At 43.3% G+C, this 24,852-nt stretch overlaps 1 protein-coding gene across 4 annotated transcripts in view; it reads right to left on the bottom strand.

Moving 5' to 3' along the window:
- MYO19 (myosin XIX) overlaps positions 1–24,852 on the bottom strand; it is a 580,271-nt gene that overhangs the window by 361,912 nt on the left and 193,507 nt on the right. For all 4 annotated transcript variants that reach the window (XM_078679796.1, XM_078679798.1, XM_078679795.1 and 1 more), the window contains one exon: positions 3,224–3,293. In XM_078679796.1, coding sequence (XP_078535922.1) covers positions 3,224–3,293 — 70 coding nt within the window. The remainder of the gene's footprint in view (positions 1–3,223; positions 3,294–24,852) is intronic.

Below are 24,852 nucleotides of genomic sequence, written 5' to 3'. Positions count from 1 at the left end.
TTTTGCACTCTCTGTTCACATCCTCATTTGGAACTCCTTGGTTCACAAAACATAGCAGGGCTGAACCTTGCAGAACAGAATTCTCGAACCAATCAACCATTTGTAAAATCAGGTCAAATTTTTAGGTCGAGCTTAGCGCATTGCGCATGCGCTGCAAGGCTTCTTGTGTCTACTCTGTGTGGGTCTGACTTCTCCCACACATTGGATTGGCTTTTGTGTGTGTCTTTTGTTTACAATCAAAGCCTTCAAATGGCTAAAGGTGGGTGCCTGTCCCACCTCTTCTGAAAGGTTCACTTCCACGACATCTTGCCGCGGGAGCGAGCAGAGACGCACAGGGCAGCAGCTGCAGTGCCTCCTTGTCTCCGTGTGCCCGCCCCACCACTCCTTTGTGTGTCCCTGTGTCATCTTTGCCTGCCTGCACCCCTCCCCCTTGTCTCTCTTTGCCCGCCCCACCACTCCTCTTTGTGGCCCTTTGCCGTTTTGCTCGACAAGTCTTACGCTTTGCAGGCCAATCCAGTTTGAGCATAGCGGCAGTGACTAGCTTTACTTTTAGCTCCTCAGTGGTGCATTTCATCCTCAGCTCCTACCCAATTACTTCCTCTCATGGTCTTCCACTACTTTCTGAAACTAATTCTTCTTCAGCCCTACCCCATTCATTTCGACTGGAGTTTAATTAAATTTTGCATTTGAAAACAATTGTCTTGAGGATGGGTTAAATGGCAGGCTCAGGTTGCGAGTGGCAAGGGCAGGGCAGGCGGGTACCACGGGAGGCTTCCTTGATGCCTGGTATACTACTGGCTCACGTGGTACGGCTTGAGTGCTTTCAAGATGGTGTGGGCAGCTCTGCAGAGGAAAGGGAGCTCCTCAGAGAGCAATTCAAAGCCTCCGTACTTTGAGCAGAGCGTGCCATAATTTATTCTCTGCTCTAAACATGTTTATCAAAAATGTAGGGCAGCCTCTTACTGCCCTGAATTGCGATTCTCTTTGTAAACAACATGGAGTAGTGGACTGAAGCAGTCCATAAGAATGCAGTTCCGGGTGCCACAGTCTCCCCCATTGCACCCCTGTCCTGACCATGGTTTCCCCTCTTACTCCTGAACTAGATAAAGCACTGCATTGCATGATACCCTTATACTCTGTACCGCTGATTGCCTGTGGCTCTGTTTGAGCTACTTATCTATTACATTCTCCACATATTAGTTAAAATGCTATACTACCCCTGGCTGCTTCTGTTTACATGCAAGACTTGCTATACTTGGCGTGCACGTCCAGCAGGTCTCCCTTCCCCCACCGACCCCTCTGCACATATTAAACAAACAGCAGGGAGGGGGCGTTTCTAGAGTCAGCTGATTTATCCAAGGTCTGGCGTCATCTTTTAAATGTCGTTTTTCAAAAACATGCAGGGCCATCTCCGTTGGGGAAGTTTCATTTCTCGGATACAAACAAGTTGTTTCTGTCCCTAGAAGAGGATTTCAAGTCTTCTTTTTTTATGTTGGCCTGGGGCAGCTGCCACAGGATGGAACAGAGAAGGTAGCCAACTTTTTCAAGGTTTGCTGGGAGGCTCGTTGTTTTGCCTAAGCCCTTTTTCCCTAATTTGTACCTCTGCTGTCCATTCAGTGCTCTTCCTTAACTCTTACTGTCTTGCCTCAGCCCTGATTTCTAGTTCTTTCACAGACTGTAGTTTCACTTTTGGCTTAAACATTAGCAAAGCCTAAACAGGCGAGACCTGTTGGCTATGCCAATGCTTGGTACACTCCTCCCATCAGTCTTGTCACAGTCAGTTTTCATAAACTACAGATAAGCATACTATACCTCCAAATCCCTTATGGATGTGCTGAACGAAAGTGAAAAGGACTTACGAGTGCTGTGATATAATCAAATCATTGCTCAACGTAAAGAGTGCTACAGTTAGTATTTTCACGCAAAAAAATACGGACGCTAATAGGGTCCCCGATTTACTGAGCACACGCGCCTTCTTCAGGCAAAGGAAGGGGAGAGTGGAGAAGGTTATGAAAGAATCAAAGGGGATTCTGATGAGGGGGCAATTGTACCTGCTCGCAGTCAACCAGCGAAGGGTCAGTGCGGTTTCATGGGACAATGACACAGCAGAAGACGGGAGATTAGAGTTGTACTTTGCAATTAGTGAGGATCAGCCAAGCAGAGGAAGGATTCTTCAGTCAGTGGGATAAATGCAGGTAGGGTTGGGGCGGTAAGAGTTAGGAGTTGCAGAGCAAATATTAAAAGATAGACACGATTACCAAAGCTCACCTGGAAAAAATCTTTTAACTCCGTCATTTGTACTAGAACAACATTATCTGGAGTAACTTACAATAGAGGGAGTGAACAGCCTTTTATGGAGGACTGCCGACCGTTCCAGCATTGACCGCGCATGGTGGGCTTTGTTGGACAAAACAAATATTACCAGTCTGGGGGCTTTGTGAACTAATGCATCATCTGCAGGAATCTGTGTCTGACCTCATGGTCACGGGTTCGAATCATGGTAGGCCCATTCAGCCTCTCATCCTTCTGAGGTCGATAAAATGAGTACTACTGAGTCTCTTACTTCATTTCAGTGCCATGGTACCGTTCAGGGTGAACATGTTCTTCAGAGATACACATTTTGTTTTACACAAAACCAGACACAGCAACCAGAAATAAGTGAAAAATGTCTACGTTTCTTTTATATATTACACTTCACTTAGAATTGCAGTGGCAAAAGCTGCCTATTGTTAACGGTACAAAAACCAAGGTCAGATATGGCTGTAGCAATACAGCGTTAGCAACCTTACTCTGCCCATTATCCTGCTGAAATCCTGAACTACAAAAACTCCCGTAAGGAGTTAGAGATGCCAAGCATGGTGAAGCAAACGCATTTACTCCCCGAGTATTTACTGTAGGCCTCGGAACATGAGAAATAGAGCTCTAATTAGAGAATTTCATTGTTGCGAACGTACACCAGAAACCAGCCCGAGAACCCAGAATATTTGACATAAGACAGATTCGCCAGAAGCCAAACCACCCACTGCAGCTCTGTAAGGTTTGCAATAAAAAGTCATGTAAAAACAGAAGTCTAGCGTGTCGATTATATCGGAGGGCTGACCTGGTAATTCAGTCTAAAGGCTCGATCTCTTAAGAAGAAGTATGGCAGGACAGAGTGTAACAAGAGCTCACACTGATCGACCCTACTTTCTTGTAAACAAGAAGCGTACTTGTGCCAGTGTACCTGTTCAACTGAAGCTGGATGTATTTCCCAAAACGGCTGCTGTTGTTGTTCCTCATCGTGCACGCATTCCCTGCAGTCAGGAAAATCACAAACGTTAAAACGATCTTATGAGGACAGGTTTTTTACATTCATGCTGAGGACTGCAAGTCAACTTACATCCTCCATAGCATTCATCTCACAGCAGAAGACGCAGTCACAAGAAGTGTCAATCATTAAAAACATCTGAAGTGAGTACTGAAGACAAAAAATATTTCCCCCAATTGATGGCATTTACTAGTATGAAGGGTAGTACTCGTGTACCACTACTTTACATACTCATAAATGCAATTCACAAAGGTTCAGGCATCGACCTACACCTACCTCTATCTCTCGTGCGTAGTTCACTGCTCAGAGAATAGAGTACGCACACACAGTTCTACGACTTGTAATGTAGGAGTGGATGGGGTAGTGGCTAGAAAATAAGGAATATTTATTACAATGAAAAGGAGGAAATAATTGCAAATAAAAAAGGGTAAGTCCGTTGCAATGCAGCATGCACAGAGCCTGTAGAACAGGTCAATATATTGCTTCATCTGTAAATATGTAAGGAGGAGAGGGTGTGTGGTACTGACGTGTGGGATGTATTCATGTGTGTGTAAGTGGAGAGGTCTGCTATTTGTGGAGAGGGTGAAGTCATCTGAGAATCAGGGGACAGGTGAAATATAGAAGCCTGTTGCACTTTGCTGGCCGGACATAGGGGGTTTCTCGGAAGAAGAAGGCCATACAACTGGTCAGTGTGCATGGTTGAGAAGATATGCTCATCTACGGTGGTGAGGAGGAGGCTGGATTCGAGCCAGATAGAGGCTTTGCTACCTCTATCGTAGCAAACTTATCTTTCACACACCTCTGCGCAAGCCATTCTGATGTGCCCTGGGCTAATTATCGATGCCTATTCACTCTAATTTAATTCCGAGGGTACATATTGTACAGCATATACCATAGACCTCTTTTTCCATCCGAGTTAATCAAAAATGTCTTTTATTTCAATTATTTCATCACAAAAAAGCCAAAAAATCCTTAAAACACTTGCACATACCAATCCAGTCACCCTCTCAATTTTTTAAAATAAATATTTCGACAATCTTCTCCCTTTAACATCCATTTCACCATCTTCATACCACTCCATGCGTTCGCAATCAGCCCTTTTGTCACTCACTCAAATGTCCAGCACTCACATTCACACGGTCCTTTCAAACCAACAGAACATTTTTTTCCTAAATTTTTGTTCAATACAAGCCATAGAAAACAAATCACACAAATTACATACAATGAGTCAACCAATCAGAATTATTCACAATTCTTAAGGCCAGAAAATGAAGGTCTACGCGTTTCAAACCCCCTTGCATCCCGGGGTTTTCATCAGGACCTCAATGCTCATTTGCAGTCTAGAATGGCACATCTAGTGAATTTCAAAAATGCCATTTTGTCACTTGTTTCACTGTTCCTCTCACTTGAGGTGGTGATCCCAGTGTTTCCTTCTTGTGGGATCGTGGGCATGGACTTAATTCGTCCCGTTTCGGTCTATGCAATTAAAATCTGGCAAAAGCCTTAGCACATGGTTTGAATCCTCGCTGCTCCGTGGTCCGTTTTGTGACGGCCGCGGGCTATAGTGCAAGTGATTGTCGATCTGGGCATGACCATTGAGGTCCTGGTACTGCCACAACATTCATTTCTGTGCTGGGAGCCAAAACCGAGCCAATTGCGAGAGGAGGTGAGCCCAGTTGATGTATATTTTCCTTCCGACGGAACACTCTGCCCGAGTAGCCGTGCGCTATATAAATCGACAATAACATAACATAACTCTTTCCTGGCCAAAGTATTATAATTACAGCTTCTTGCTGCAAACTGGTATGCAGTGCACTGAATCCCAAGAAACTCTAGATGCAAGCTACCCCATGCTCTCATAATATGGTAGATAGAAGTAGTCTTTAGGGTATTAAATAGTCAAAAACCAACCATGTTAGAAATTTCAAAATTATTCTTGTTGTTAGTGTCATGCATCAGGTTATATTCTGTGTGGTTATTATTCATATGCTAAGCAACAGGATGAGACTGTTGAAATAAACACTTTTACATATAAAGCGTCTTTTCTCTCAGTGCAGTACTTGTGTATGAAATTCCAAAGAGTGTAATTGGGTCTTAATTACCACTGCAGCCCGGACCCCTTTTTTTTGGACTGTTGATAACCCATAAGGCAATGCACAGCACAAAAACAAGTATGCAAGTGGGGTTGTTTGGGGCTACAACAACCTGGAATTTTCCCACTCAAGCGTTCGTGCTCTAAACCAAGTTCAGGAATCCGTGGGTGGGAAAAGTCAAACCTTGTAGGACTAAGGCAAAGCCTTAGTAAATGCAACACACTGGTGGTTGCCTCAGACCTAGGCATATTGTTACTATTTTTTTTGTGCAAATTGTATCCGAGCACAGAAATATTCACAGTATTACATATATGCTACTACAGTGCATATGTACGTGATAAACTGGTGGCACTTGTGTCATTGTAGCTATGTGTCATTGTCTGTACAGCTGGGAAGTCTGAAGACACCCCCACCGCACAGAGAATTTTAAGTCGTGGGCAAAGTGGGCAATTGTCCCAGGCCCCAGTCTTCTAAGGGCCCCCCTCTGAAAGTAAACTGTTTTTCACCGTTGCTCAACTCTATTTCTTTAACTCAGCCTCTCACTTTATCTCTGCCTATCTTTTCCTTTGACTTCGTCTCTCTTTGTCCAGCGTAATGTTAATGATTTTTGAGCCCCAGAAAAGGCATTTCAGCTGTTTTTGTGTAAACCCAGTTTCCAAAAGTTTGTCTGTCATCCAGTGTACTTCAATTAGCAGATAATGGGTAATACAATTCAAAGTTATATTAAACAGGTGGTCCCAAAATATGGCTTGCCCAGGGGCCCTGAAAAGCCTTAAGACAACACTGCCACCACATCAATTTGCTGCATGCCTCTTAGATAATCCTAAAACCAAACTTTGTGCTAAGTTGAACTTGTTCGCCAGATCCAGAAAGCTGGTACATCGTTGGCACTTGCACACTATCCTAAACGCTGTAAAGACAGCAGAGGTGGTGAGGGAGTGGGATTGAGAATACCCTTCCACTGCCCAGATTCACCATTCGCCTCTGGGATAATCCTAAAACTAACCTTTGTGCTTACCTGAACACGTGCGCTTGATGTGTAGTATCGGCAGTCACAGCACATCGGCAAGCCAGCAGGTGGGTGTTAGAAACCTGGTCTGCGTTAGTACTTTCTTTTTCGTGTTTTATCGTACATACAGTAGTCAATTTTTAATATGGATGAATCTGCTTCTAACTAAAGGCTCTGCAGCATAGAGTCTCAGTTTATAAAAAGAGCCAGCAAGTGCCCCTTCATCCACCATGGACACTTTCCCTAACCACGTCCCACTAAGACAATATTTAGAGAGAATTCATCTAACAAGCATACTATTCATGATTATTTGTCAAGGAAAATTAGTGAGCCGCTTGTCACAAAAAGAGCATTGTGAAACATCGATGGTCTTGTTTAATGAGAAGGATACTGTAGGTGTTGTTTTATAATTGGGTAACTCCTATTTTGGCTCTGATGCAAGACATCCAATATATATTAGCCTTAGTGTTACAATTATTGTCTAAAAAAGGCAACACGTAAGACCACTTGTTACTATAAAGGGTTCTAGACAGGAACTCCTCGCAAGACTTACGTCCCTCAGACTGATCTTCCTTGTGTAGGCAAAGATTGAAAACTAAGTCTTTTTGGAAAATATATTGGTGAACCTCCGGCAAAATCTAAAGAGGATACTTTCAATCTATATGAAAAACTCCCACCCCAACCACACGTTCTCCAACTCACATGGTCGCAACCCAAATTAAAGCCTGTCTTCAGTTTTTCATTTTCTTTAAAGTCAGATGTTCACTTTTTTATGACTTAGTGCTGTTCCAGTATTTTAGGTGATCTGCAACCTAAAGCGGTGTACCACGCTTCTGAACACAACAGCAGAAAAAAGAATCTGAAGATGGCAACTATATACTGTGACGCTGTGGGCCTATTTCTAACACCATAGGGAGATAGCACTAGCCACCTAGTCGTTGACACCCAAACAGAAACAAACATAGAGAACATTGGAACGTTTCCAGACCTAACTACTAGATGACGAAATATTGTACAGCATGTGAATCCAGAAAAGATTCATGCTGCAACTATTGTCACAGCTGGGGCCAACGAGTGTGAGAATTTTAATGTAAGCCGAATGTCCAATGTTCAAAGAGGCACAATACCCATAACTCTTCAAAATATTAGGTGAAACCTGTTCTGAAACAGCAAGTGAAAGTTTCCAATACTTCTGCCCTGGGGATCTGGCTCCTGAAGTCATAGAGGTTGGTTATTTACACCTACCACCAGATTGTATGAAAATCCTAAAAGAGGTCAGAAAGCCTACTACTAGGGATGTTATGCAGCAAAATGGAAGCGATTTCTTATCTATTGTAATAATATCAATCCTCTTGATGCTTCTGTACAGAACATAATCTGTTACCTGTTACATTTACAGCAATCTGGACTAGCCTACACATCCATTTGCTTACATCTAGTAGCAGTAGCTGCATACTTACTAAACAGACACCACATATCTCTATTCAGAGTATTGGTGATTAAAGCCTTTATGGAGGGATTAAAAAGAGTGATACCACCAAGAGTGCCACCTGCACCAATGTGGAACCTAAACATAGTTCTTACAAAGCTAATGGGTCCACCATTCGAACCAGTACATAGGTCCCTATTATAATTCCTCTCATGGAAGGTTGCTTTCCTCAACGCATCAGTCATCAGAATGGAATTGTCCCGACAATTTGGCCATGTCTGAACTGGGGTGGCTTGGTGAGCAAAATAACGATGGATTAAACCCAGATCTGTGACTGGGTGTGAATGTTTTGCCATTGTGTAACATTCCGTCCATCATCTTGTGTATTTTGCCCAACAATTTTAGAAACATACATTCCTCTACTGCTAGTTTTACCTGTCAGTCACGTTTCGATCAGATTACCCATGTTCAAGTCTTAAGCCTTGGTTACACTTCACAAAAGCATCACCTTCATTCTTTCCCAAAAGTAGTAAAAGCACCATTTCTCAGCCTAAATTATAATATTGTTTAATCTACCATGTCGGTTTCCTTCTCTCGCCCTTTCTTCTAGCCACTTCCGCTTAAGTTGCTTTAAGCCCAGTATGTGGCTGCCAGTTGTGAATCCTTCACCTCCACGATCATCACACACCCTTTCCTCATTCAATCAGTCTACACTTTTAATCACTGTAGATTTGCGAAAACAAAACTTGAATTCACAGTCCACAGCAAAGATGTGGGAAGGCTGGCCTGCTAGCACGGAAGAGGCACATCGAGTAGACAAACCTAGCAACCGGAGGTGCTCCTAGCAACGCTGAGCGCTTCTTCCTCAAGAATAAATACTGTGCACGCTGGAATTACTACTAAAGCAGTCGTAGCAGGATTAGTATATGCTGCAACAGAAATAAACAGAGGACTGCATACATAACAAGGTTCCGTAGCAATGTCCAGTTGAAAAGCCATAAAACATGGCTCTCACATACTTTTACACTTCATCCAGATAAAGATGTTAAATGTGGCCTTTCAAGTGAATTATGTTATAGCCAGAATAAACAATTAGGCTACAAGGATGGCCATCTAACCTCGGAGGAAAATTCATGACCAAACAATATAAACTGTGGACACAGATTGCTTATTGTTTCATTCAATCATTCAAAGAGCTTTTTGTGCCTGCCTCTAATAAACAATTACGTTTGCGGGTGTCTTAGAAAAGATAATGAGTCCCCCATTCACATAATGGATCATTAGTGGATGTTTTCAGAATTAAAGACAATTTGTGAACTGGCATTGGCATAGCCAATACGTCTCGACTTTGGGACCTTATGTGTCTAGCCATGCAGCACATTATCCTGAGTGCTGTGCCACCAGGGACTGAAGAGTTGCACAATTACTACACATTGGATCATGTACTCTGATTCAGGAATACATGCTTGCCTCAGAAAACATTTGACACATTCTAAGGCTTTTTAACACAACACCATACTGACCACCAATGCACTGCACTCTGAGATCTCACATGTACCACTAGGCCACTGCAGTCAGAGGTATCACAGGTGCCACTGTGCACTTTACTTTGAGATGTCCTGGTTTCAGAAATGTCACAAGCACCGACAACCTGCCTTAATCTGAAAAATTACAAAACCTAAAAAAATGTCCTGCCATACAAAATTTTTATAAGGAGACATGACAAGATGGCTGACTGATTAAACACTCTCTTTACGTGTTTGGGAAACCTTGGACAGTATGCAGGCCTCTTGTGTTACATGGCATCCACTGAAGTCCCCGACAGTAATTACTCGGAATGCATGGAAGCAGTGGGTAATAAGGTTAAAGGATAATGTTACTTACCCAGTAAGCATTTGTTCTTGGCATGTAGAGCTGTAGATTCACATTCTTTGCACACTCCTGTCATCTAGTGTTGGGTTTGAATTTTTGCAACTTGTTTTTCTTTGAAGAAGTCTTTCAAGTCACGAGGTAAGGTGACTCCTCCTTTCGGTGATAGTGCGCATGGGCATCGACTTCATTGTCAGATTGTTTTCCCGCAGAGGGCGAGAATGGAGTTAGTAAGTGTAATAAAACAAGTAATCTGTTTATCTTGATTGAAGTGTCTTTATTCACACACACCGGTGAGGCTTGCGGCACAGGAGATAACAACTGACTCTCCGTGCTCAGCCTCCAACATTCCCTGATGTCACATACATTCTCAGGAAGAATGTTACACTGAAAGGCATAGATATAACATCTCCCTTTTTATAATAATAAAATAATGAAAACAAAACAAAACAAATACAAAAACAATTCAACAAACTAAACGCGAAAACAAAACTACAAATTCAATAGAAAACAAAAACTACATTAAACTTCAAATGAAATCTCATTTGAGATTATAATCTTGCAAATTCAAAGGAGCTCTTTTAGCTCTAGAACTGCGAGAAGGAAAACGAGAAGGAAAACAAGAAGTATCAACAGAAACTTCATCCGAAATTTTAGATCTTGACTTCACATCAGCATCCCCTTCCCTACATTTTGCCAAACGAGACATGCTCCACACATCCCCACCAGCAAGCATGACAACATTCTTCATGACCTTTACAATGCGCCTAGGTCCAAAATATTTTGATTCCCCTTTTGGAGACCACACTGCCTTTTTAACATAAACTAAGTCACCCACCTTCCATACATCTTTCTTCACTCCCATTTTCACATCAAACCTCTTGTAGTTACTCTGGTAATTCCTAATTCTCCAATTGTTGACAACACAAACCCTATCCTTCACACTTAACCACAAAGGATTAAGTTTAGAACCCGCCATCCTACCCTTTAAACACTTAAAGGGAGAACAGCCCGAAATGTTGTTCGGAGTATTCCTATGTGCCCACAACTTTTCTCTAAGAACAGGTTTACGTGGAACCCTCAACTCCAAAGCAGTTTGAGCAGAGTCTCTAACCAATCTGTTCATACTCTCCACCAGACCATTTGCCTCGGGAGCATAAAGGGCAGTCCTCTGATGAGTGATAGACAAATCATTCAAGAAATCAGAAAATTCCTGTGAAGTGAACTGCACCCCATTATCGGAAACTAAAATGTCAGGTATGCCCTCACAAGTGAAAGCATCCTTCAAAAATTCAATAACATTTTTAGAAGTGACATAACTCATACAAGAAGCAGACACCCACTTAGAAGTATAGTCTACTAACACAACTACAAATCTTTCACAAGGAGCTAAATTGTCAAAAGGACCAACTAAATCCACAGCAAGTTTGAACCAAGGGCGTACAGGTATTGCCACAGGAGAAAGAGGAGCAGTTCTTATTTTCCTCGATTTATCATTCCCTGCACAAATGACACTCTTTAACAACATCCTCAACTTGATGATCTACTTCAAGCCACCAGTACGATTCTCTAACTCTAGCCTTTGTGAGGCTACGCCCCAAATGCCCCTCATAAGCAAGGTTAATCACCTTTTCACGCATCAACAAAGGAGGAATAAGTCTGTCACCACGAAAAAGTTCACCTTGCACAATGTTTAACTCCTCCCTGATGTTCCAATAACCTTTTGTACAATCAGGAACATCTTTCAAAACAGGCCAACCATTTACCACAACATTGAAAATATGCACTCTGGCTTCATCATTTGCATAACACCCTTCCCACTCCACCTCATTCAATGCTGATTCTTTCACCCACGAAACTGTGTGACAATCAGATTCAACCACCACATGCTTCTCCAAAGGTAATCTTGAATGAAAATAGGCTGGAAATCTTTTTAAACCAGGTAAATATTCTACACTAAAATTGTACTCAAAAAGCCCTTCAATCCACCTTTTGATTCTAGGGGTAGTACATTCAAAATTTCTGCAAGAGAAAATTTGAACAAGAGGCTTGTGGTCAGACCTGATCAAAAATGGTAAACCCCACAAATAAAACCTAAAATGTTTAATAGCCCATGCACAGGCCAGAACCTCACGCTCAATTACTGAATAACGTTCCTCAGCTCCCTTCATTGAACGAGAAGCAAAACCAATTACTTTTTCAGAACCATCAACCATTTCAGAAAGGACAGCACCCAGGCCACGAACACTTGCATCAGTTGGAGAAGCGTGGCTCAGTGGTTAGAGGCGGCAGACCCGGAAGCTGAGATCAGCCGTGGACCAGGGTTCGATTCCCCGCCTCGGCGGGTCTCGGGCTCAAAAATTCCACGGATTCGACAATTCTCGCTCCGGTGCCTACTCGACTCACGGGGTCACACTCTGCGACTCTGGGCAATAGCTTGCTTAATCTCCACTACGGCCCCTCGCGGCGGGATGCCTGGCTTTCACCTTGTGAATACCCTGCCGGGGTATCTCACAGGGGAATACCAGGACGGGTTCCCTAAGCAAGCGCCTTGAGACCCCTGGGTGATTAGTGCGCTATATAAATCGAAACACACACATTTACATTTACAGTTGTCAGAATTGTCTTCCTTTTTACATCAAAATGGCCTAAAGTAGGCATTTTCCCAATCTCAGACTTCACAGTATTGAAAGCTTCAGCACATTCCTGATCGCATTTAAAAACAGTACCTTTTTTTAAAAGAAGTCTGATAGGTTGCATGACACTAGCAAAATTATAAATAAACTTAGAATAGTATTCAGACAATCCAAGGAATGACTTCACTTGGTCTTTGTTTGACGGTGAGGGAGCTTTCAAAATTGCCTCAGCCAGATTAATCTTAGGACTGATACCTTCACCCGATATTGAATGTCCAAGGTAGGTCACAGAATTCACTCTGAATTTACACTTTTCAAGGTTAACCCAAATTTTTGCAATCTCGCCAAAACTTCAAATAAAACCTTATCATGCTCACATACATCATGCCCATGGACCAAAATGTCATCTTGGAAAAACAGTACAGAATCAATGCCAGACAACACATTCTTCATAATCCTTTGGAAACAGGCAGCTGCACTCACCAACCCAAAAGGCATCCTAATGAATCTGTAAGCTCCCACAGGGGTTACAAATGACGCCAAATGTCTTGAATCTTCGAGGAGCATAATCTGGTGATAAGCTGCCGATAGGTCCATCACACTGAAAACAGAAGCCCCACTTAAACTTGAAAGAATCTCATTAATAATCGGCAATGGTTGTCTTATCTACCCAGATTGACCCATTCAAACTCCTTAAATCAACACACATCCTAATTTTGGTTCCATTGTCCTTAGGTGCTAAAACAATGGGTGCGAGCCACTCAGAAGATTCTATCTCTTCAATCACACCCAACTTAAGTAACCTATCAATTTCTTCTTGTAAAGGCTTCAGCATAAGATTTGGTACCTTCCTTACCTTATGCACAACAGGCTTTGCGTTATCTTTATTTTGTGTTTAAAACCATTCAGCAATCCCAAACCATCAGTAAAAACATTCGGATATTTTTTCACAATGTCCTGGACATCACCCTGCAGAGAGACTAGCATGACTTGTTCTGGAGCATTCGGATTCAAAACGATACCCAAATCTCTCTGGTGACGCCGACCAAGAAGACTGTCGCCACGTTTAGCAACATAAACCTTTCCTACAGTTTCTCTGTCTTTGAAGACAATGGTTTGTATAGTATAACCAATTAAATCATTTTTTTTTACCCCCATAACCCACCGGATTGATATCAGGTGTTAACAGTTCCATGTTGTAAGATCCAAAAGTTGCAAACCAAAATTTGTCACTAATTAAAGTATACAAAGGATCTGTATCTGCCAAAACAGGCACCGTTCCATCACATATGTGAATGTCACATCTTGGCATGGTTATAGCATCGGAGTCTATACTTTTTACATCATTAACTACAACAGATATCTCATCAGAAACACAATGGATAGCTTGTTGATCAAACTCCTCCTCTTCTTCTACAAAGTTAACTTTGTTGCTTTTACACATCCGTGCATAGTGACCCCTTTTTCCGCAATTCCTGCAAGTATTATTCTTTGCAAAACAGTTTGGAAAATTAGATCCATGAAATTGACTACCACACCTTAAACATTTAAATTTCCCCATCTCTGTTCCAATTTGAATTAGATTTTGGTCTGTCGGGTTTCTGAGTAACCTTTCCTAAACCAGTGTTTGCTTTACTGGCAAAAGTAGCTTTACTTCCAGAAGTAGCATTCACTTGAGATGACAAATTGACTTGTCCCTTTTCGATGACATTGGAAACAGAATCAGAGACACATGGACCCTTATGTATCTCTTTAACCCAATTGGAAGTATGTTCAACACTTTCCACAATAATTATAGCCTCTTTCAAATTTGGATTCTTGGATAATAGTTTTTCCTGGATTTTTTGGTCATTTGTACAACGAACAAGCTGATCACGAATGAGAGAGGCAGTGAGCTGTTCGAATTCGCAAGTCCGAGCAAGTGACTTAAGTGCTGCAACATAGTTACCAACTCTCTCACCTTTGGCTTGTACACGCATAAAGAATTTATGTCTCTCCAGGACTACATTTATGCGCGCTCCAAAATGTTTTTCTAAAAGCAAAACACTCATGTCATAGACATCATTTGGCTCTCCTGCACCTCTGCTTAAAGGTATAGGGTCTAAACTGTCATATATGTTCCTACCCTCAATTCCAAGATTGTTCGATAAAACAGCTTGCTTCCTAATAGCTGAAAGCTTTTCACCGCCAATGGCAATTAGATAAGAGTCAAAAATTGGCTTCCACTTTTTCTAAGGTAAGACTGGTTCACCTTGTTCACTCAAAAATTGAGGTGGTTGATTCATTCCACCTGCCGTAGACATCCTGAAAATAAGTAAACACAACAAACCAAAATAATAAGTTGAAATAATTATTTAAAATAATTAATTAAAATAACAATCTAAAACAAATATGGAAAAAAAAATAACAACTGGGTTACAGTTGAATTCCAAGATTTGTCATTTTATCCATGTCAATTGTCCCAAATGACTCTCTTTCAAAAAATGTCAATTTTTTTGGGGGTATGGTAAAATAAAAATCAGAATTGTAATAGTGTTCTCCTTGTGAATATCACATATATGTTGTAACTTGAAACATCCATCTTGTATAATTGTTTAATCCTGGAATTGACTTTAGTTACTCTACTAGTCTTTTTTCCATTAAAAGACACTTCACTTCCTGATGAGGCATGTGCAGTCCTACCTCAATTTCTATACTCCCAGTGCTGCCTACAAGTCGCTCTACAGTCCTTCTTCAATTTCCACTTTTCTCAACATTAACCAAAAGCTGTTTTCCCTGCGCACATGAAACGCAACCCTTTCACACTCTGATGTACGCGCAGCTGTTTTTCTTCAATTCGAGCTAAGGTTCCAAAGGCTATTTACTTTAAGCACGAGCCTTTTCAATCTCGAGTGCAAAGCACTAAATCCACTTTAAATCTTCAAAATAACTTCAGGCTTGAACAGATAATGTCAAAGAAAAATATTTCCGACTAAATTACATTGCTATTTCTTCAAATTGAAAGAGTGCTTTGGCACGTATTTCTTCACGCTGTTTTCACGCTTCACAACACGCGTGTCTTTTCATTAAAAATAAAAGCGAATAACATCCTCTCCATGCACTAATCCCATGTGCTTTTTAAAGCTTTTAAAACGCCTCAAACAACTTCTCAATGAAAAACTGACCTTTTAACTTCATTAAAAGTTTTCATTTTTCCTCTTTTTTTTTCCTCGTGGGTTCTTTTTTTATCTTCCAGTGTGTGTTCCCTCTATCGTCGCCAGTAATAAAACAAGTAATCTGTTTATCTTGATTGAAGTGTCTTTATTCACACACATCGGTGAGGCTTGCGGCACAGGAGATAACTGACTCTCCGTGCTCAGCCTCCAACATTCCCTGATGTCACATACATTCTCAGGAACAATGTTACACTTAAAGGCATAGATATAACAAAGTGTAGACGAGATGTCCATGCATATGTTTGTAAAATGAGAACTGCAACAACTACAGGTGACCGAGGAGGTAGGTGGGCGCATGTGAATCTACAGCTCTACTTGCCAAGAACAGATGCTTACGGGGTAAGTAACATTATCCGTTCGAGGCATGTGAGCTGTAGATCACATGCTTTGCATAGACTATAAAGCAGTATGCTGCCAGAGCGGTGGCTAACCTGTAGTTATTGTTGTTGTCTAAAACAGTGTTTTGAGTACTGCCTGGCCTACATTATCTTGTTGCCTCGCTAACACATCTACACGATAATGTTTGGTGAATATGTGCGGTGTAGATCATGTTGCTGAAGAGGTGTGGCGCCGCGGCCAGGGCGACTGACGCTGGAATCTGGGGATCAGGGTTCGATCCCCGGCTCCGGCGGCAGGTTAGCCCAGCACCATGCGACTCTGGGCAATAGCTTGCTTAATCTTCCCGACGGCCCCCAGCGCCTAGAGACCCTAACGGGTGATTGTGCGCTATACAAATGTGGATTATTATTATTATTACAGATGTCAGCTAGAGGAATATTCCAAAGAAGGCCATAGTAGCCCTATTTTGCAAGTGGAATGCACTCTAGGGGGTATTATCAAAGTTCTCTTTGCTTTCACATAACATGTCTGGATACATGTTGCAATCCATCGTGCAATGCCTGATTTAGATATGGGATTGCCTTTGTGTGGTGGAGCAAAAGCAATAAAGTTTCTTTGTCTTGCGAAATTCTTTTGTTCTTTTAACGTAATATAGTAGAGCTCTATTAACACCAAGGGTGTGTAGAGCTCGTTCTGCTTCAGGATCAGGTTTATTGCTCTGAAAGGCAAAAACTACTTTAGGGAGAAATTTAGTATTGGTGCGTAGAACAACTCTACCTCTGTGAAGCTGAAAGGAGGGCTCTTGTATAGTTAATGCCTGGAGTTCGCCAAGTCTTCTTAGTAAAGTTATTGCGTTGAGGAAAGCAACCTTCCAGGAGAGGAATTGTAATTAGCACCTATTTACTGGTACGAATGGTGGACCCATTAGCCTTGTAAGGACTATGTTTAGGTTCCACACTGGTGCAGGTGGGACTCTTGGTGGTATCACTCTTTTCAATCCCTTCATAAAGGCTATAATCACCGGTACTCTGAATAGAGATAAGTGGTGTCTGTTTTGTACGTATCCAGCTACTGCTACTAGATGTAAGCGAATGGATGTGTAGGCTAGTCCAGATTGCTGTAAATATAACAGGTAACAGATGATGTTCTGTACAGAAGCATTAAGAGGATTGATATTGTTATTGTTACAATAGATAACAAATCGCTTCCATTTTGCTGCATAACATGCCCTATTATTAGGCTTTCTAACCTCTTTTAGTATTTTCATACAGTCTGACTCTATGACTTCAGGAGCCAGATTGTCAGGTTCAGTTCCTTGGGATTTGGTTGCCTGATTTCACCATGGCTCTGAATGAGGATACTGGAGGTGAGATGCAGCTTTTGGTGTGGAACTACTGACAGCTACAGCAAGGTGGTGAACCAGGGTTAACGGTCCCATGTGGCAGCTATGAGAATTAGTGTGAGGGATGTTTTCCTGAGCTTCCGAACTACCAGTGGAATGAGTGAGAGAGGCAGAAAAGCGCAGGCAAATATCCCTGGCAGTTTATCTATACGGCATTGCCTTTGGAGAACGGGTGTGGTAACCTGGAGCCAAAGCTTTGGCATTTTGCGATTTCTGCTGTGGCGAACAGGTCTACCTGAGGAGGATGAAGTTCCCACTCGTGAATTTGCTGCCTCTGTCTGCTGAGGTCGGCAATCTAATTGTTTACTCCCGGAAGGTGTTCTGCCATGAGACAAAGTCTGTGGTGTATGGCCCATTTCCAAATGGCTTGTGCTAAGTGTGACAGTTGGGGAGTGTGTGTGTCCCACACTGCTTTTGTATATAGTACATATCGGTCATGTTGTCTTTGCGGACCATGACAGCTTTGCCTATGAGGGGAGTTTAAAAGGCTTTGAGCGCTAGAAACACTACTAGCAGCTCTAGTTGGTTTATATGGAGATTTTTGTGCTTTTGACTCAACAAGCCTTGGATTGCGTAATCCTGTAAGTGAGCTCCCCAACCGGTGAGTGATGCGTCTGCCGTTAGCACGGTCTGTGGAACAGGGTCGATGAAGGGCCGCCCTTTGGATACATTTTGTGGGTTCCACCACAGCAAAGAGCAATGAGTGCAGCCGTCTACCAACACTAAATCTGTTAATCGACCCTGCGATTGGTTCCACTGAGTTGCTAAGCATTCTTGAAGGGGGTGCATATGAACTCTTGCATGGGGCATGGGGTACGATTATGATGCAAGATGCCATTATTCCCAGCAGTTGCACGAACACTCTGGCTGGTAATGAATGGTTGGACTGAAACTGAATGAGAAGAGATGGAATACTGTGAATTCTGGCTGCAGTGGAAGATGCTAAAGTTTTTTGAGTGACTATGGTGGCTCCCAAATAAGGCTGTGTGTTTGAAGGGTGCAGATGGGACTTCAAAGCATTCACTGTAAACCCTAGTTGATGTAGTAGGTGAATTGTGGATTGAGTGTGTTGGAGACACTTCTTTTACATGCCGGCTTGGATGAGCCAGTCGTCCAGGTAGGGGAAGATGTGGATGTGCTGTCTTCTCAGATGAGCTACAACTAGTGTCAGGCATTTGGTCTATACTCTGGGAGCAGTAGTGACTCCAAATAGTAGTACTTTGAATTGGTAATGTTGACCCGCTATCACAAATTTGAGATATCTGCGATGAACAGGGTGAATTGGAATGTGGAAATATGTGTCCTTTAAGTCTAGAGTAGACATAAAGTCGCCTTGTTGTAAAAGTGGGAGTACTTGTTGAAGTCTCACCATGTGGAAATGTTCTGACATATGTAGCGGTTCAGTTCTCTGAGGTCCAGAGCCGCCCTTTTTTAGGAATTAGAGACAGGGAGTAAACGCCTAACCTTTGATATTGTAATGGTATTTGCCCTATGGCTCCTTTTAGCAAAAGAGACTGAGCTTCCTGTTTGAGCAGGTGCAAATGTTCTAGTGACATTTTGTGAGAACAAGTGACATTTTGTGAGAACAAGGTGGAATGTTTGGAGGACTGGTGGAAAGCTCCAGGAAATAACCATTTTGGATCATTTCTAGCACCCATTTGTCGGTTATGGATTGCCAAATGGGGAGGAATTGTAGAAGACGTCCTCCAACAGGTGTTAAATGATCGGGGAGAATGGTAGGCAAGTCACTGCTTTTAGGAGAAGGGGATTTACGGGGTGTGGAACCCTTGCCCCTACCTTTGCCGTGGTTTCCTCTATATCCTCCTCTAAAGAAACCTCTGGTTGAGGAAGATTGATTGTTGCCTTTATATGAGGAATTATTTGTGTGAGGATGTGGTCTTGAACCCCACCCTTCCCCACTGTAAAAGGAGCGACGAAAGGAGCCACAGTTTAACCGCATGTGCGCTAGCGATTTTCCCGCTGTGCGCGGACTTTTGCGGGAAACCGCGTTACATGACGAGCTCAGCTCGTCATGAGCGTACGAGAGGCGTAACTCATGAAGAGCTGAGCTCGTCATGAGCGTAGAAGGAGTTAAAGGAGACTGTAAGGCTCCCATAGATTTAGCTACCTCAGTGTCTTTTTTCATTTTCTCTAATGCCTGATCAACTTTGGGCCTGCAGAGATGTTCTATATCAAACTGAGTGTAGAAGATAAATTGCTGGACTTCAGGTTTGAAACCGGAAATCCTCAACCAGGCATGTCTCCTAAGTAACACACTAGTGTTAATCTCTCGAGCTGCGGTATCAGCAGCATCTAAGGCACATCCGATAGAGGAATTAGAGATGAGCTTTCCTTCCTGTATTAAATCCTGTGCTTTAGCTTTGGGCTCATCTGGGAGATATTTGAGCAATTGCTCCATTTCGTACCCTTGCGCTCTATCATAACTGACTTAGAGGGCATGGGTGTTGGCAATGCGCCAATGATTCGCCGCCTGGGCAGCTATTCGTTAGCCAGAGGAGTCTATTAATTTTGACTCCTTGTGGGGAGGAGGAGCATCCCTTTAGGTTTGTGAATAGACCCGTTTACGGGCATTACAGACAACAAGGAAGTCTAGGGGTAACTGCCCCTAATGAAGACTGGATCAGACGGGCAGGCGTATACTTTTTATCTATTCTAGGAGTCAGAATACAACCACGAACAGGGTCCTTGAAGATGTCTTCGGCATGTCTCATCATGCATTTGATCACAGGAATCTGACTAGACCTGTGTGTACTACTCAAAGTTTCAAACAAGAAATCTTCTTCTAGGGATTCTTTGTGTAGCTGTATCCCGTGATATTATGCAGCTCTAGCAAGCAGTTCTTAATAACCTACGTTGTCGTCAGGAGTGGACTTTGCAGGGTAAAGGTCTGGGTCATTATCTGTAGGTGGATCAATAGTGTAGTCTTTCCAAGGATCTACGGGTAATTGAATATCCCCATCATCTACATCATCATCATCATCATCATCATCAGGCTGTGAGGGTGTAGAGTACTGTGGTGTGGTAGGTAATGGTTCTAATGTTGAAGAAGGTGGTGAAGCTGTAGTGGAACGTGGTGGAAGAGGAAAAGGGTTAGTACCAAAATCCTATTTTTTAGAGGAATCTTATATTGTATGTCCTTTGACTCAGGTTTGCGTATGCGAGGCAGTTTGGTAAGAAGATGTCCTGTGTTATTAATGTAAAGTTCCTTTTGTTTAGGATCCGATTTGGGAGGTGGGAAGTCAAAAATCGGATCCTGCGGCTTGGAAGGAGAATCTTCCGGTTTTGGCACCGACAACTTCAGTGCGGGTTGGAATGACCTTTAGATGCGGAAGGTTTCGGCTCTGAAGCAATTTTCAATTTCGGCGTAGAGGGTTTTGGCTACGAAGCAGTCTTCGGCTTTGAGCTCAAAGGTTTTGTCTCCGTGGCGGTATTTAGCCGACTTGATCCGGAGCCTGAAGGCTTGACGGTGTGTTTCAATGCCGAGCCGGGAAGCAGGGGGTCAGAAACTTTGTCTCTGTACCGACCTTGGTGCAGAGGTAGAACAGAAACCTTATGCTTAGATTGAGTTGGATTTCGGGGCAAGGGGTATTCGGTACTCACAGGACCTGATTGTGTGGCATGTCCTCTTCCATCTCCGAGTCCGTTACGGATAAGGTCTGCTCTTCCTGTTCCTGTTCAGTCCCTTGAGCATCGAATTCTGCTTGCTCAGATCCTTCACCGAAGGTGTCCAGCGTGTATTCGATGTCTGGCTTTGCATTTCACGGCGTTGAGCCGGATGATCGCGTAGAGATTTCTTGGATCGAAACAAACTATCTGCACCCTTCGCATTCTTGTTCGTTGTGCTCTGTAGATAAGCACAAGTTGCACACTTTCTGCGAGTTGGTGGGCGGATACTTTGCGTGGCACAGAGGACAGAATTTAAATGGAATCCGTTCCATCGACTGTAAAGTGGACCGACACGGTTAGGCCTTCCACAAGTCTTCCGATCGAAATTAACATTTTCCTCGACCGACACGATATGCAGAGAAGTGGGATATGCGTACAAAACAATACCAACACAGGTAGAGTGGATTGCGCACCGAGGGGAACCCAAAGAACGGTTTCAAACTGGAACGGCGCAATACACGTCCGAACCCGATGGCAGAAAAAACAATCTAACAATGGAGTTGATGCCCATGCGCACTATCATCGAAAGGAGGAGTCATCTTACCTCGTGACTGGAAAGACTTCTTTGAAGAAAAACATGTTGCCAACATTAGGACCCAACACTAGATGGCAGGAGTATGCAAAACATGTGATCTACAGCTCACATGCCTCAAACAAATATTTTCTGGTACATACGTTCACCACCCTCCCCTAGCAAAGGAATAGCCCTAAAATATGTTAAGATACACAAAGTAAAAGGCTAATGAAGTCCTAATTCATGGGGTTTGCGAAACAGGAGTACCTTACAAGCACACATTATCTGAACTGTGGCAGGTTAGGGTGAAAAAATGGTGCGATCCTGTGTCCGGCCAAACTCTGGGTAATCCAAAATGGCTCAACATACTTCTCTGAGACCCCTGAGGATGTCTGCAGATGGGTAAAGTGAGAGGGAGAGGCAGTCAAGGGGGCGGAGAGATGGCAAACGGCTGGGCAGAAAAAAGAGAGAAACTGAGAAAGTAGTGGGCCTCCTCACTGACAAGCTGATCTTCGTTATCGTAGGCAAGAGTTGAAATGGCTAGACTGGTGGACGTAGTGGCCACAATTCACCACTCTCAGTATTCTGGAATGAGAGCGAGCCTGAGGCCCTCCCACATAGCATTGAACTCAGAGACTCTGTGCTGGAGTCTCTCTGCCCTGGATCCAAGGTGACACCTTTGAGTGCAGACGGCATCATTTGATCTGGCCTGACTAGGTGAGCCAGAGGCCTTAGGGGTCATCAGACGAGGTTGGGATCCTGAACTATCCGGGGGTGGAGCCAATATGAATGTGTGTATGTATGAGCTAGAGTGGGGGTCGCAGGCATGGACTGCAGTTGGTGAGATACAGACACAATCTTTCCACGCCCTTCTGAGAGGGTACGGACGCACTAAACATTCTCAAGTTTAGCTGTTTTTAAGGTTCTGTGGGGTGAGGGACAGACCTTCACTGAGTTGGGGATAAGCATATTTTCGCTTATAGAGAGGAAATGTGTGTGGGGGGTTCAAGGTTGTTTATGTTAAGTTCTATTAACAGGCATAAACTTATGTAACTGGGATGTTGAGGACCTGGAAGGGTGGAGAGAGGAGGTGGTGAGGGAACATGAGCCACAATAACTTGATGGGGGGGAGCCCTGGTAGCCATAAAATCCTCTTCTGGAATGTAAATGGTCTAGAGGACAAGATCAAGATAAAGTTGGCAACACAGTACATAAAACACAAATGACGTGGTCTTCCTGGAGGAGACATCTCCTGGTCACGGAGTGCAAATTCCTGGGTTGAGGCCGCTATGTGTCATCGGAACATGTGAGATAAACAAGAGGCTCATGGCAAAGGGAAGGAGTGTGGGGGGAGTGATCTTGGCGAGAAAATTCCCACTCTTTGTGGTCCCAAGAAAGTGGATAAACCCTGATGGGATGGTGCTAGAGATCCAGTGGACCAGGGGTACACAAGACTAGATATGAACAATTGTTACTTACCTGTAAACTGTGGTTCTCCAGTATTGGTGTCTTTCATAGATTCACATGCTTGAATATTCCCCGTCGTCGAAGTGGGAGTCCCACGGTAAATAAAATAGCAATAAAAGCAAATATCATATATGTATACAAAAAACATGATTACATACATTCTAAAACCATAAATACTCATAAGTACCATAGGTTAGCATTGGCATATAGAGCTACATTAGAAGTAAGAAAAGGCACTTCCATAGCCTATCCATGTCGTTATGATAGTCCAAACTACAGCCAATCAGGCACAAGCACTTTCTAGAACCTTCTCCTCAAAGGCTCTTGCCCTCAGATTTTCGTAGCACAAGAGTGACAAAGAGTCGAGGAGGAGACAAAGATAGAGAGAGAGAGAGAGAGAGACTCTGAGGGGAGGTGGGTGGGTCGCATGTGAATCTATGAAAGACACCAATACTGGAGAACCACCGTTTATAGGTAAGTAACAATTGTTCTTCTCCAGTATTTGGGGGTCTTTCATAGATTCACATGCTTGAATAGAATAGTGAGCAGTGATAGGTATCCGCAAGAAAACTGCAGTGCAGTGGCAGAGCTGTAAAGATATAACATAAGACTGCCAAACAGATGACAACTTATACAAGCGAAGGGAAAGGAAGAGGCTCACCTTATTTAAAAAGATTGCGAAGCACCGCTTGGCCCACAGCTGTATCAGCTTTGCTGATCGTCTCTAGGCAATAGTGCTTCGTGAAGGTATGCCTGCTGGACCACGTACTTGCACGACATATTTGGTGAATCGGCACACCAGCAAACAAGGCAGTAGAGGATGAAATCGTCCTGGTGGAATGAGCCTTAACTGTGGATTGAAGAGGCTTGCCAGCCTTCTGATGACAAAACGAGATTGCTGAGGAAATCCAACTTGCAATAGTTGGCTTGGTAACAGAACGCCCCTTGTGCATGCGTCCGTAAGCAACGAACGAACAGTTGATCAGATCTACGAAAGGGTGCTGTTCTGTTGATGTAGAATTTAAGGCATCTTTTCACATCCAATGAATGTAGGCTCCGCTCCGCCGGAGTTTGGGGATTAGCAAAGAAAGTTTTTAGAAACACTGGTTCATTGAGGTGAAAATCAGTTGGCACCTTAGGCATGAATGCCGGATTACTGCGAAGTCCGATTTGAATTGAAGGAAAGGAGGCTGAATGGTAAAGGCGTGGATATCACTCACGCAACGCGAGGAGGTCAAGGCGAGAAGGAGGGACATCTTCTAAGTCAAAAATTTCAAATCAGCTTTGTGGATGGGCTCAAAAGGCGCCTTCATCAGTTGCGCCAAAACAATATTGAGTTGCCAGGTAGGAGGAGGACGCCGAATGGGCTGAAACATTCTGAACAGCCCCTTGAAAAACTGCCAAATGACTCTGGAAGAGTAGAGAGAAGAAGATCCGTCCTGCCGAAAACGAGATATTGCCGCTAGGAAGACCTTCAAAGTGGAGTGGGAAAGTCCTGATTGTGCCAACTGCAGAAAGAACGGCAAAAGCTGAGCAGGAGAAGAGTGCACGGGGTGGATGTTGGCAGAGGCACACCAGTGACAGAACCTTTTCCACTTTAACTTGTAAGTCTTTACTGTGGACGGAGCTTTCGCATTGGCAAGAACGTCTCGACATGCTCGCGAAATATTCAAGTGGGCAAATTCAAGGTGCTCAGGTTCCAGGCCGATAACTTGAGAGAGGAGGGGTCCAGATGGCAAATCTGACCCTTGTCCATTGTGAGGTGATCCGCCCGAGGGCGAAGGAGGATGGGCTCGCACTGTGAAAGGAGCAGCAGTTCCGAGAACCACGCCTGTCGAGGCCATCTGGGAGCGATCAGGAGAATGTGGCACGGTTGTCTCCACAT

The sequence above is a fragment of the Lissotriton helveticus genome, chromosome 3_1, assembly GCF_964261635.1.
Source record: "Lissotriton helveticus chromosome 3_1, aLisHel1.1, whole genome shotgun sequence".
Classification (NCBI taxonomy): domain Eukaryota; kingdom Metazoa; phylum Chordata; class Amphibia; order Caudata; family Salamandridae; genus Lissotriton; species Lissotriton helveticus.
Note: the sequence above shows the minus strand (reverse complement) of the source record. Positions and strands in the feature narration are given on the sequence as shown.